The sequence below is a fragment of the Porites lutea genome, chromosome 4, assembly GCF_958299795.1.
Source record: "Porites lutea chromosome 4, jaPorLute2.1, whole genome shotgun sequence".
Lineage (NCBI taxonomy): Eukaryota > Metazoa > Cnidaria > Anthozoa > Scleractinia > Poritidae > Porites > Porites lutea.
In genome coordinates, this window is record NC_133204.1 from 13,683,281 (window position 1) to 13,697,155 (window position 13,875).

General features: G+C 38.6%; 1 protein-coding gene across 1 annotated transcript; it reads right to left on the reverse strand.

The window, feature by feature from the left end:
* Window positions 1-4,908: 4,908 nt before the first annotated feature.
* LOC140935053 (uncharacterized) lies at window positions 4,909-10,638 on the reverse strand. The gene is made up of 2 exons (XM_073384588.1): window positions 10,511-10,638; window positions 4,909-5,595 (listed from the first exon to the last, which is right to left on the reverse strand). Exons 1-2 carry the CDS (start codon window positions 10,524-10,526, stop codon window positions 5,072-5,074), a joined length of 540 nt encoding a protein of 179 aa, XP_073240689.1. The 5' UTR covers window positions 10,527-10,638; the 3' UTR covers window positions 4,909-5,071.
* Window positions 10,639-13,875: the final 3,237 nt, after the last annotated feature.

A 13,875-nucleotide genomic window follows, 5' to 3' on the forward strand; every position in this document is an offset into this window, starting at 1 on the left:
GACGGTACCGACGATTTGCTAACCCCGAAATGAGTCCCTCGAAGCCCAACTGTCAAAGTGAAAAACGGATGAATTACCAAAAAAAAGGAAAATATAAGATTTCAAGTTAGCATAACACTGTAATCGTAAAAAAAAATACTACTTCAGCATTGAAAAATCATTGGTAAATTTACAAATGCGGGTATTTTTTGTAGATAATTGGTAGATAAGAAAATTATTCTAACAATGGAGATGAATTGGTTGATTTTTGATAAAATGATCATTACATAATACTAAGAAATATCAGCATTAGGCTTTAAGCAGCCATACGTTATTCTGCTGCTTCTCGACATGTTGAAAGCTTTCAGCACGATTGATCAACTACAAGATTCTTTTGCGCAGACTATCTAGTTGTACCTAGCTCGTAAACAAGTAGTCAATAACGAGGGACCCACATTATATAGCAAGGACTAGGAGTTTCAGCTCCGTACATCGATCGCCGTTGAACCCGAGATAAAATTAAATGCAATAATGCAAAATTGATTTGAAATACGCGTAAATACCTAATTTTCTTTGCACCAGCTTCAATCAGTGGCAGAGAAAAATGCTTTAAATATAATTAATACTTTTACCTCACAAATTATTAAACTAGTGGTAGCGGTGGCAGCGTGGCGCAGTGTTGTTAGGAGCTGACGTCATCATAGTGTTGGTTCAAATACCGATGAAGCTACAGTCGAAGCTCCCGTAAGCGACCAGCTCTAGTTATGAACACCTTTCTTTACGAATTATTAAAAAGTTTCTTAGACTCTCGTAATCGACCACCCTCTATTGTTTTACCATGCGTTTGCTTACGAAAGCTCATTCTCGTAAGCGACCAGCTCTAGTTACAGCCACTGTTTCGAATTTCCGAGGTGGTCGCTAACGAGAGCTTCGACGGTATTTTCTTTTTCTTTGTCCTTTTTTTATCTTTTTAGTTCCTCTGTTTTGTTTGTTTATTGAACTTTTTTTTGTACGCTTTGGGTTGTTTCCCTTTATTCTCACTGCTGAATCTTTCTAGGCTCGCGAGGTTTTTGAGATAACGTATTTGTTGTGGTTGTTGTTACATATCAATGTAGAGAAGATCATCACAGTCAAAGACTGCCAGGCTTGCCAGGATTTGAACCCTGACCTTTGCGATACCGGTGCAGGGCTCTAACCAACTGAGATGGCAAGACAACTGGGAGATGGTCATTAAATTGGTTTATAATACACCCAGGAAAAATGAATTATATCAATTTCACATATTGAAACTACCGGATGAAGAAATAAATGTAAGAGGATCATCGCAGCAACTGGGAACTGGTCATTAAATTGGTTCATGAATTTCGTATATTGAAACTTCTGCAGTTGCAAAAAGGAGTACCAAGAAATAGGCTGCAAATCAAGAGATCTCATGTGCAAGTAGAATAGGTAATGACGTCATTTCGTTACTATGTCAACTCTGATGTCATTGTAACACTGATCATAGGAAATATTCATCCTTGTTTAATACAGCTTTGGTGATCATCTTTCCAAGTCTTTGTAAAGGCAACCTAGTGTATACTCAAACTTAGGAGGTTTTGCCGCTGAAAAACCCTATCGAGCCACCTGAACACCGGTCAAATGAGTACCTATAACGCTACCGGTATGAATTCTACACGAATGTCATATCCAACCAGACAAGAATTAGTCAAGCGATCATCCCGTGGTAGTGGTCCAGGAGAAAATCCCCCGTCAATATTTATTTAATAAGTCGCTTGCGTGACTAAACAATGTCTCGTCTTCTTCATTGTCTGCTTTCTGCCTGATCGCAGGTTAGTGCAATTACAGTCGAACCATCCGTAAGGCCACCAGCCAAAATGCGAAGATTTGGTGGGTCGCTTACGAAAGTCAAACTGCAATTGTCTCTTTCGAGAAGAGGTGACTAAACTGGCGATACACTTACTTTTTGGAAGAGAACTTATTGCATGTAAAGTTATGATATGTGTTTTTCCGTGTTGTCACTAATTCATGTAGTTCTTCGTATACTCCGAGCAGCGTAGTACATACAGTGAACTTAGAGATCTTACATTGTGTCTAGTGATCGCTTAAAGAGATTAAAAGAACGGAAAATTACGTAACCGCCACCCTAAATAGTGGTCGTTTACAAGGGGTTCTAACCATAGGGCTTCCTGTGCAAAAAAAATTAGTGTTTCGGTTAGATGTGTCGCTTATGGGAGTTGGTAGACTAAGAGCAGTCTCTTATTTCTCTTTTGAGTCACAGTATATCGAGAGCACATTTGAGGGGGGATCCGGGGGGTACTCCCTATAATGGCCTGTACGGGGAGGTTCCGCCCGAAGGGGACACCTTTTTCAGGTTCCAGGTATATGAAAGGGTAGGGATTTCACGAGCTGAGGTACATGTGAGGGTAAGTAAATCTGATATTCGGTGTATAAAGGACAAAAAGGGCAGTTAAAAGGGATGCCGCGCTCTAAACAAGGAAGGTGAAAGAGGGACCATTTGTCAGTAGAAGGTATAGGAAAGGGGTACCTTTTCTGTCAAAAATGGTATATAAAAGGACAAGGCCTTAACACTCTCTATGGATCCTCCCCGGATAAAACATAATTAGGTAGCCTCCCGTCCCCTCCCCCTCCGGAGATGGGAGAGGCGAAGGCGCGAGGAACGAGGCAAAATTAATTTGCATAGTTTTCCTTTTTCACTCGTCGCGCGTGGCTCTTGGGAGTTCGTGTCACTGGTTACCCTAGATACATATATTTTTAATTTTTTTTTAGAAAGGTAGACAGTTTGAAATGCCAGCTTAATATACGGGAACCTTAATTACGTCCCTTAACTCAAACGATAGTCCATCCCTTGGGGTCAGTAGCAACTACTTACAGGAAAAAGATTTACGATGAATTTTTTCATCAATCTGGATCATCACTTATTTCCTGTTGATCGGTGGGGGAGAGAATGGAGAATCCCCTCGGAAATACGTGAGGAACTTCAGGGCGGAAAAACGTTCTGTGCAAGCTTCTGCGCGTCCCCTATCGCAGGTTCAAGGCGGGCTTTTCTGTGCGTTGACTGTGTTTGTTTGTTGCTGGAGTTCTGAGCGAAGTGCACGAGGTGCGAACGTTTGCTCGCTGTAAAGCATTTTTATTTGACGTGTTTGCTTTTTTTTCGTCGCTTGAAAATTACTTTGGATTCACAACAACCAATGTTAAAGGAAAAACGGATAATTCCGTCAGTCTGAGGAGGAATAAAAGGTTATTTTTAAAGAGGCGAGTATGTTTTCTGATTGTGCATCCGATTAATTTATCAGTTGATTTCGCCGGGTTGAATTCAAACCCGCTTGTATTCTGTTATTAGTAGTTACGGTTACTTTTTTTACATCCCCTGATTTATTACCTTTGCAGAACCGGCTTTATCTTTGTCTTCAGTCAAAGAACCATATTGCTGTTATAACGCATCAGAGTGAACAAACTTGTGCGCTTATTAAACTTTCTCGGAAAAAGAAGGCCAGCAAGCTTACTCAAGATCATTTTTCTGTTGCTCAAGTAATAATAGTCAGAGTTTTTTCATTTTTCATTGCATTGTTTTGTTTTCCAGTGCACTGTGAAAGTTTCTGTCCTTTATAACAATAACTTTCTGTACGCAAATTGTCCTTTTCACTCGCTGTGAACTGAGAGAACGACAACTGCCGGCAGTGACTTCAAAACAATTGACTCTTTTCCCGTAAACAATTGCTGCAGCTTGATTTGACTGAGGCGAGCAAAACAAACCCTTATGCGCAATTTTCTGAATTTTCTAATGATCGGCTGAGTTTAATTTGCTTAAACGAAGACCCTCGCATGGACCAGTCAAGCTTATTGAAAATAGCTACATGGTGAATCATGGCTTGGCTGCCAAGTTGCAGGTTGTTTTCGTACAGAAAATTCATTTCTTCATTGTCAGCAAGAAGTTTTGAAATAATGTAACTTTAACTTTGTTTGAAGGAAATCCTATTTACAAGTAGGTTTTTGATAGATGTTATGCGTGTTCAACTTGACAACACAAAGCCAAATTTATATATCCGCGCGAAACGAGCAAGTTTAAAAACTATAGTTGCTTTGAAACCGATTTTTGGGAAGATTTTACTAGATAAAGATTGACCTTTTTTCTGCCCACATATATCAACGCAATAACTTCTACATTGAGGATTTTGCTTATATTTTAGTGATCTGCGAAACTACGAGTGTCCGATCGAACCAGGGTTTTAAAATATCAGCTCGAGTGCGACAAAGTTCAGTGACTTCAAACACATTGTGGGCAAGCGTTAATTTTTTCGGGCAAATCACTGTCGAAAGGTATCTTGTTTTTGTGTCCACATTGGAGCTCCGGACCTTATATATCCAGGAACTTCCTTATATGAACACATTTTGTGAATGCATCTTGAAAAAAATCGGACCTACGCATGCACATTTCCAGTACAACGCAAGGAAATTAATGCCGTTAAAGTCCGTTTTACTATGAGGTATTCTTCGAGAAAATTAAGTAACGACAAGGTTATAACCACAGCTTGCAACTTTTGAAGACAAATTGCCTGTTCTTTCCAGGTTATGAGTGGAAACATTTTATTTTTATGCAATAAAATATTTGAAATCCCGCCAGTTTTTCAAACCCGGTCAGGGGATCTGGGCAAAAAAGTTCACGCATGCTCATTACGTTTTTCCGCCCTGAAGTGAGGAACACGTATATAATTACAAACATGCTATGGAGCTAGTTTGACTGCTGCAGCAGACTATTTAGGTAAAAAGCTGTCTACGTTAAATTGCATATTTCTATGATTTTGGGGGTAAGAAGGAAAGCAGACACTATTGAATTACCCACTTTCTTTGTTTTTATTGTATATAATACCATGCCACGCCACAGGGTGTTATTTTAATCCCCTTTCACTTATATGACCATTCAGGAACCCATAAGCTCCTGGCCATTGCAGTACCTCTTCCTAGTTCTTATCTTACATCATGGTGTTGAATAATGCCTAGTACGCGTTAAGCTTCCTTAAAAATAAAACTACCCTTAAACCTTGAGGACGACTTCCGTTATGGTGACTTCCTATCGTACAAAGACTTTCCAAAAATCGCCAGGGGACACTCCCACACTAAAATCGTCGCATTCCCACCTGCCAGATGGTGTTAGAAGCCAGTGGTAAGCTGAAGCTGCAAAAGCAGTGTGGTCGTATAATCTGTTCTGATCTCTCTCGGCGCCCCATTTGCCAACTTTGAAAGAACCTCTTTGGTATCCCCAATCCTTGCAGACTCTTGCTAACCGCGAGTTATCATTGCTCATGATCACAAACGAGCCACAAGAGGCAGGCATTACATCTGTCTCACCACTGAGGTATTTCACAGCAGCTTCACCTGTACTGTTAGCAGCCGTGGTGATGTGAAATGTACGACCTCCTCTTTTTTTGCAGGTGAATCTTATCCGAGTGAAATGCAAGTGATTTCTCAGCTCCTTCATGGCGCTTTTTGTGAGTACCATCTCTTTGCTGCTTACTCCGCGGTACGATGTCTTAACTGGCAACTGAGTGGGAGATGAACCGTGCGAAACAACGTTGGATACAAGAAGCCATCCCCCTGAAATTCGATAAATGTTTATCATTCGTTTATCAGTCATGTGGGCCAAAACAAGCAGTAATGTTTAGTTCAAAATAATTCACACGGCGGAAACCCACGGTGAAGCCTCCCACGGGCAGGAACGAGTGACGAACCCCTAAAAACTTGGGAGGCTACCCACTGTGAGCCTTATCAATGTTTTACAATATAACTCAGGTGAACTGTACAGTACCGCAACTGATCCCCGTGCACCGTAAATGGTCCTCAGACCGAAAATGATCCCCAAAATGGACCGCAAATGATCCCCATTGTCGACCACAAATGATCCCGAGAGGAAAATCCGAGAATGGTCAGGACTTAATAAAGTTACTGGTTCATCGTGTCACGTTTATTATCGCAACAAAACATTTTAATTCAACTGAATTAATTTAACAAATAAATGCCAAGACTGAAAAACAAAGAAACCGTAAACAAAACACAAATAAATGCAAACAAAAAAAGATTTTAAATGCAACCAGTAAAACAATAGCTCTTGCTTAATTGCTGGTTTTAAAACATTAAAACTTAACTGAACTAAATTTCACATACTGTAGTTCAATTAGATGTAATACAGTGTAAGAAGAAATTGCTCAAATCCGATCTTTCGGAAACTTCGTATCAACTTTAGAAAATGATAACTTTTGTAACGGCGAAAATCTCTGAAAACGACCCCAGATAAAAGCTCGCTCTAGTACACTGAACCCCATCAGGATAATTCTTTGCTTATAGGTACAAAATTTTCTACTTAATCGTTCCTTCGTTTCTGTTTCCCTAATTTTGTATCTTTGTAACTGTCTGTGTCTCCAGCAGCCAAGACACGGAAAATGAATATACAGGTTTGCGCCGACAGGGTCCTTAGTACTAGACGCAACATTTTCACGAGTTGTAGTTGCTTAATGTATTTCGAAATAAACCAAAAACCTCTATAAAGTGATAAATACAGGGGTCATACTCCGGGGTCATATTTACCTATTCCTAGGCGTTAAAATGAAAGAAAAATTTCTTTCCTAACGTCTTTCCTGTCCTATATGTTCACAGCAACGAAACATCAAATGCTTGAATAACGAAAGAAGAATAAAATGCCAGAAGAAACAGTATTGTTCATTGATTGTTCTACGCGATGTGCAAATTCTCAGCACTTTCACCATCCATGCCTACAATATATTCCATTCCACTACTTTTCACTGGATCACTTACAGTCGACAATGGGGATCATTATTTTGATTTAGAAGTCGCATTTCACGTGCGACGAATATAATGCATTAATTATAGAAACCCTTATCCATATTGGATAACAATTTTTTTTTAGTGACTGGGAATATTTACAACAAACTGAGTTAAATTTGTCACCATTATATACGACGTCTGAATCAACTGCCGTTTATTTCATTATTTTCATCGACTAAAATAGGTGTTCGGCATTCATAAGAAATTCCATGTTTGAAAGGGGCCTAACATGTTTTCAGCTGAGTGGTTTGCAGGCTGTTATTGAGTTGTTTTTTTCTTTTCAGTGAGAGCAATTCCTATCTCTTTGTAAATCCATTTTATTAATCGGCTTGTGCCACAACTTAAGAATCAGCTGTAATGGCTGATTTTACTTTCCCTTTGACATGACTTGTAAATCAAAAAGAGCAATCAATTTTCATCCACTCATTTCAATAAAAGCAAATGGCATCACTTCTCACTATAACAGAAACCCATGAACGGTGACTTCGTCGTATAAATTTGCGGCACCGAAGAAAGACGAAAAAGCTAACCCTTTTTGATCAAATTATTTTAAGGTTTAAACTCGAAGCTTTATATAGGGTAAAATAATTATAATTTACTTTTACCGGTAACACTTGCAACAGCAATAATAATAATAATAATAATAATAATAATAATAATAATAATAATAATTATTATTATTATTATTATTATTATTATTATTATTATTATTATTATTATAAACTCCTAAGCAAGGTACCAGTTAGGGGGAGAGGGGAAGCCACTGAACCCTTCAGTTACTGTTTATGGATGACTTGAAGCTGTACGGGAAGGATGAATGTGAGCTTGACTCATTTTTCAATACAGTTCTGGTGTTCAGTACTGATATAGGTATGGAGTTTGGTATTAAGAGGCGTGGCGTTCTCATCTTAAAGAGGGGAAATGTTAAGAAAAGTGTGGGGATTACCTTGCCTGATAATTGCAAAATGAAATCAGTGGAAGAAGATGGTTATAAGAACCTGGAAATTCTGGAATATGACGATCTATTACAAGGGCACAAGAAAAAAGATTTGAAGGAAGAATATTTCCGGAGACTAAAGACAGTCCAATGTCAGTGGGAAAAATACGATACTTGCAACAAATTCATGGGCTCTGTCACTCGTGAGGCATGGAGCTGGAGAAGTAAACTAAATTAAAGCTGAACTAGAAACCTTGGATAGAATAGAAACAAAAAACAGATAACTGTTTATAGAATGCTGCATCCACAGCTTGATTTTGACCGAACCTACTTTCGAAGAACTTCTGGGGGCCGTAAATTGATTGGCCTGGAGGAGGGTGTTCGCGACGAAGAGATGGGGTTGGCCTATTACATTCTAAACAGCACGGAACCACTGCAAAAAAAGGTAGAACGTGAAGAGGTATTGAAGAAAGAAATTGAGGAAGACCACAAACAGACAAAGAGAAGAAGGAGACTTTAGAGAAGATTGAGAAGTGGAAGACCAAGCCCCTTCAGGGCCAGATATTGCGTCAATTAAACAGGACAAGTCAGAGGTGAGAGGTCATGCGATTGGCTGAAGAAGGGCGATTTGAAAAAGACTGAGACTGAAGGTCTTATAACTGCCTCACTGCCTGCGAGCAAGCTCTCCCATTTGGGCGAGCGAAGCGTGTCTCGCGAGAATGCACGAGCGAGCGGCGAAGCCGCGAGGGGCAGCGGAAAGGAGAGCTAGCAACGATCTCTCATAAAATTTCATTTGTACTTCGCCCAGACGAAGGGAAATACAATTGGCTGAAAATGACGTTCCGGAAAACAAAGTTGATTGATAACAGGCCAAGCTGGCACCCCCTTCGTCTGTGTGACAAATGTGGTTCTCAGGGGGATCAGATTGGTACCGAGAACTTGTTTCAGCCCTCAAAGCAGACGAGGGAGCTCGTTTGATTTAGTTCTCGCTAAAAGAATATTGCGAGCCGAGGATAAGTTGGACCGAGTTTATAGTTCTTGTGGAAGGAAAATGAAAACCCTTCAATTGTATTCGTTTGTGTCAAGCGCCTTGTTTAGTTCTGAAAACGAGAATGAAAGTGAAGAGAAACTCAAGCGCCTTGTTTAAGTGCTACCTTCCAACGTCTGTTTCTTCGCCCAATTGAATTCCACTGGGTAGAAAAATTCAGAAACATGTACTTGACACTCGTGTAGTTTGACCGTAAAGAAGGTCAAGAGAAAGAGTTGGAAGCAACTGGAGTACAACTTAAGAGAAGCAAGTCCAGGAAAACGCTATTCTTTAGTTCCGGAACGGACAAATATATTATGTTTTTGTCGGTGATTGCGACGAGGAGTAGTCTTTTACACTGCAGTATGGACGACGTTTCAAAAGTAAACGAAACGAGAACCAAAGTATTGAGTTCTCATCCCAGCGGACACGTTGAAGTTCGATGTCCCCGTGGAAAAATAGCATATCATTGATTAAAAACATTGCTTTGATGCTGTTGCAAAAGCAATTCATAAAATAAATAAATAATTCTACGCGCCCTCGGCTGTCTAAACTTGACAGGCGATTGTCACATTTCTACTCAGCGGTGCGTTTGCGGTGACCGTTTTCACGCTTTGCGGAGTCCCGGGGTTTCCGGGGTGCAAATGAAAATTTATGAGAGATCGTTGCAAGCTCTCCTTTCCTCGGCCCCTCGCTCGCACGACGTTCTAGCGAGGCTCGCTTCGTTCGCCCAAATAGGAAAGCTTGCTCGCAGGCTACTTCACAACATCAGGCACTGAGAACGAATGCAAGCAAGGCATCCTTTGAAAAACAGGAGGTGTCTCCGCTCTGCAGATTGTGTGGAGAAAACGATGAGACACGAAATCATCTCAATTGCGAGTGCAGTAAGATAATAGTAACAATAATGTTGCACGAATTATTCACCGGGAAATTTCAAGGAAACATATACAGTAAACACCAGCGAATAAGAACCTGATGGATTGAGAACCTTCTGGCAGAAATTTGCCTCTTTAATACCCCAAAACACAAGAACCTGTTTAGCCAAGCAAGATCAAGCAGGTTCTAATATGTCGGTTACAGTTGGATTATGATAAACAATTTAAAAAGTATAACAAGAAGGAACTTTTTAAAGAATTAGGAATTTAGGAATACGAGATTTTATTCTTTTTAACTCGTTTCTTTTTTTAATATCAGAGACAGATAATTTTCCTTAGTCATGACTTAATTTAAAACGCTGGACTACCTGCAAGCGTTATTGATCGCATCTGTGCCGCAAGGAGTGTATTTGGGAAATCGTTATTGACACAGTGATTGTATTTTTAGAATTTATATAATTTTTAATGTTGTTTAGTGCTTAATCCTTCATTAAATATTTTTGTAAACTATGTACATATTTTTAATTTGAATAGAATTGTTGTTTATTATTTAAAAAAGAAAATACTGTAGTACTAAACTGTAAATAAATTCTGTAATCAGTTTTGTTAGGATTAAAAAATTAAATTGTGACTAAAAACTGCAGTCTTGAGGACTAAACCCAAGTTAATTTACTTTTCTGGTAATCAACAATCTATTATCTCCTTCATAGAAATAAAGAAGCAAATTAAGAATGTACTTAGCCTAAATTGCAAATTCTGTATGAGGAAGTTACGTGGGTTCATCTGAAGAATGTGTTACAACAATTTCAGACTTTCAAGAACAGATCTCACCTCCGTCAATTGTCATGTCGCAATAAACGTTCAACGGGTTTCCACTGTTCTCAGGGTCAATCCAGTACCTCCCTTCTCCTTTAGAGTCACCAGAGTCCCGGATGCTCTTACAGGAATGAGCAGGCAGCTTGGAATTCCAACCCCACCTTGCTGCAGCAAATAATAAAAAAATGACTATATATGGCAAAAATTCACTCCGCCGTGAAGCGATTGTAACTTCAAATTAAATAGACCAGCGTTACTCACGAATTTCGCATCTTTTTCCTTTGTAGTCCGGATGACAATGAGCGGGTTGTTTCTTCCTGTTGGCGGTTGAATCGTGGCAGGAAACCTGAGGAATTAATTTGAAAACCGAATTGAATTTAGAGACATCAAATAATATCTGAAAACTATGGATGACGCCATTATATGCTTTAGTTTTCACCAGTTTTGTTTGCAATATTAGTAAATATGTTGATATATATATGTATACCTTTTCTCTATTTCCTTCCATAAACATTATTTACCGTGTGAGTAGTAACAAACATATACTTTAAGCTGCTTCAAGCCACAGGCAAACCGGTACGACAAATCATATTATTGAAAAGAAAATGTTATCAAAAGTACTATTTAAGCAATAGAAAACGTTTTCCGTGTTTGCATAGCCTGATATAAAAACGAGAGGGGTTGGGAGTATTCGAGACAGTTATGCAAACCCTCGACTTCGTCTCGGGTTTGCATAACTGTCGAGAATTCTCCCAACACCTCGAGTGTTTATATCCGGCTATGCAAACACAGGAAAAAAGATTTCTATTGCTTTTATAAAATAACTCTCCCGAGAAAAAACGCTAAACTCTCTGTATGGCACTGATTAAAAGAGAAATTCTTACCAGGCGCAAAATCTCGTCCACGAAGTCTTGCACGCGTAATCAGTTCTTGTTTTGCAAAAAGATGCTTTGCAAAATACGGATTTTTCTCGCTTAAAATTTCAGCTTAAGCGAAGAAAAATTGACACACCTTCTTTGTAACGATTTTCCAATTTTCAGCCGACAAAGGAATGGGTAAATAAAGTAAACTTGTCGAGTTTTAAACTCGAAAACTTTTTCAAATTCGTGCTTGCGTGATTAGCCCGCGAAAAGCCAAACAACTTGACGCCACAACCATGTTTACATACTCTCATGCAAACACTCCTCTCGGCCAATCAGAGCGCGCGTACTATCTTAGTTATTTTATAATTACGATATCAGAGTTCTGAAAACATGACTACTAAAATTCTTATAATATCAGTAACTTCATAAGGACGCCTCGAAAATCAGAGATTTTAAGCCGGAAGTTTAAGAACTTAAATATTTGTCTGTTACTGTTTTGAAATACGATAAAACCGAACAGGGTGACCGTCGTAAACAACAAGTTCTTAAGTTGTTTTTGGTTAAGGTTTTTTCTAGAAGTTTTTTTTATAATAAAGCTCAGCTATAACGCGCACTCTGATTGGTTGAAAAAGGATAGTTTAGGATAGTATAAAACACGGAGCTAACTGCCGTCTTAAGGACTAAACCCAAGTTAATTTGTCATCATCGCGAGACTACAAGATCACCTCTGCGAAGTGGTCGGCGGATCTTATCTTATTTTCAGATTCAGTTTTTTTCGATCGGAAGCTAAAGCAGTTGTTTTCAAATTGTCAGTCTACCACGGCTATTGAAAACTTAAGGTTTGAAATATATTTTCGTTTTAGTCGAATTCAAACATACAGAATTTTTCAATTCTCACGGAGATTGTTTGCTAAACACCAAACTTTAAGTTCCTAGTGTTGGATTTTCAGTAGCTGGTTAATTATATAAGATCGCACAAAATTCGGCTCTTATCAACTGTAGTTTTTTGTTTATTTTTGTCATAGTAATATCGATTTTCCTTAAAACTACATTTCGACAAATTTCAATCCATAGCCAATTACTGGTGAAAATTTTAAAGCGATCCGACAAGGAAAAGCCCTCTTTTAAGGGGATTGAAAAATATCGATATGGCCTCAGGAAAACTGTATCGAAACACCGTAAGGCTTCTTTATTTGTTAAGTGAAAAGCCATGGTTGATGTTCAATCATTAGAACTGACCTTTACAGGTCCATAATAAGAGGATCCGTTCATCTTTTTGAAGCTTTCCGGCGTCATCTTCCATGTTTTGTTGTTCAGCTCACAAAGTCGTTCTGCAATATCTGCACCAGGATGAACATTAAATGACTTGCAGCTGTTATTTCTGTGGCATTTTTGGTGACATTCAAACTCGTCAACAACGGTAGACGTATTCATAACATGATCAACTAAAATATGGTCTGAAAGACAAAGTAATGAAAAACGAAGGAATATGAAACAATCAGTAGGGTTAAATATGAACCAGGGACATAGAGTTTTTTATTGAATTAAACTGTACATTTTATGATAAAGTATATTCTTTCTTGCTAATTAAATACATTCGACGTTCGTCAGAAGTAAAAATAAAGTGAAAACAGTTATAAATGATTTTAACATGAGACAAGTCGGCGGAATAATGGAAATGCTTTCAAAGTGCTTTTTTGTGCGAGTTCAGTATCTTAGAAGTAACAGATGTAATAAAAAAATTCTACTTTAGACTAAAACTAGTAAAACAAAGGTATTGAAAAAGGTCTCGAAAAACGTTTTATAAAGCCGCAAGTGTTAACTTACCAGTCCGAGTTTCAAAAACGCTCGCACAGTAGTCCGAGTTAGATAACACCAGCAAACTTGCGATCAGAACGTTAACAGTCAGAAAAAACAAATGAGCCGCGAAGTTGCCATCGACAGAAAATTTTTTGCTGAACTTCACTGTAGCTACATGTAAGTGCACTATTACGTTTCAGCCTTATACTTTGAGTGTTCCGTTTCAGTTTGTTTTAACTCTATTGCAGTGGCAGTTCCCGGACGAAGCAATTTGTTAATTCATGAGTGTATTTGGAACGGCTAAATCAAAATTTGAAAATCGAGCTTAACTATATTTTCAACTAAGCCTGTAAAACAAATGAACTTTTTTGTTCAAGGGAACGTCTCATGAGTTAAAAAAGCCGGTAATATGAAAAAGCAATAATATGCAACGAACGAATTCTATTAATAACACGCCCCAGAGAACATTTGCATTACCGGCTGTCAGAATCCAGGACGGGTATTCTTACATGTGACTGCCGAGCTAAAAGATATAAATTATTCTGAAACACTAATGCCGATTTACGGCCAGACTCAATCGAAGCTCAGGGAAATAAATTGGCTATTGCTATGGTATGTCTATTGTGCATTCATAGGGAAATAGAGTGGGGCAATTGAACCATAGGGGTAAAATTAAAGAGATGGATGACTGAACCAGTTTTTGGCCTGAATCCATCA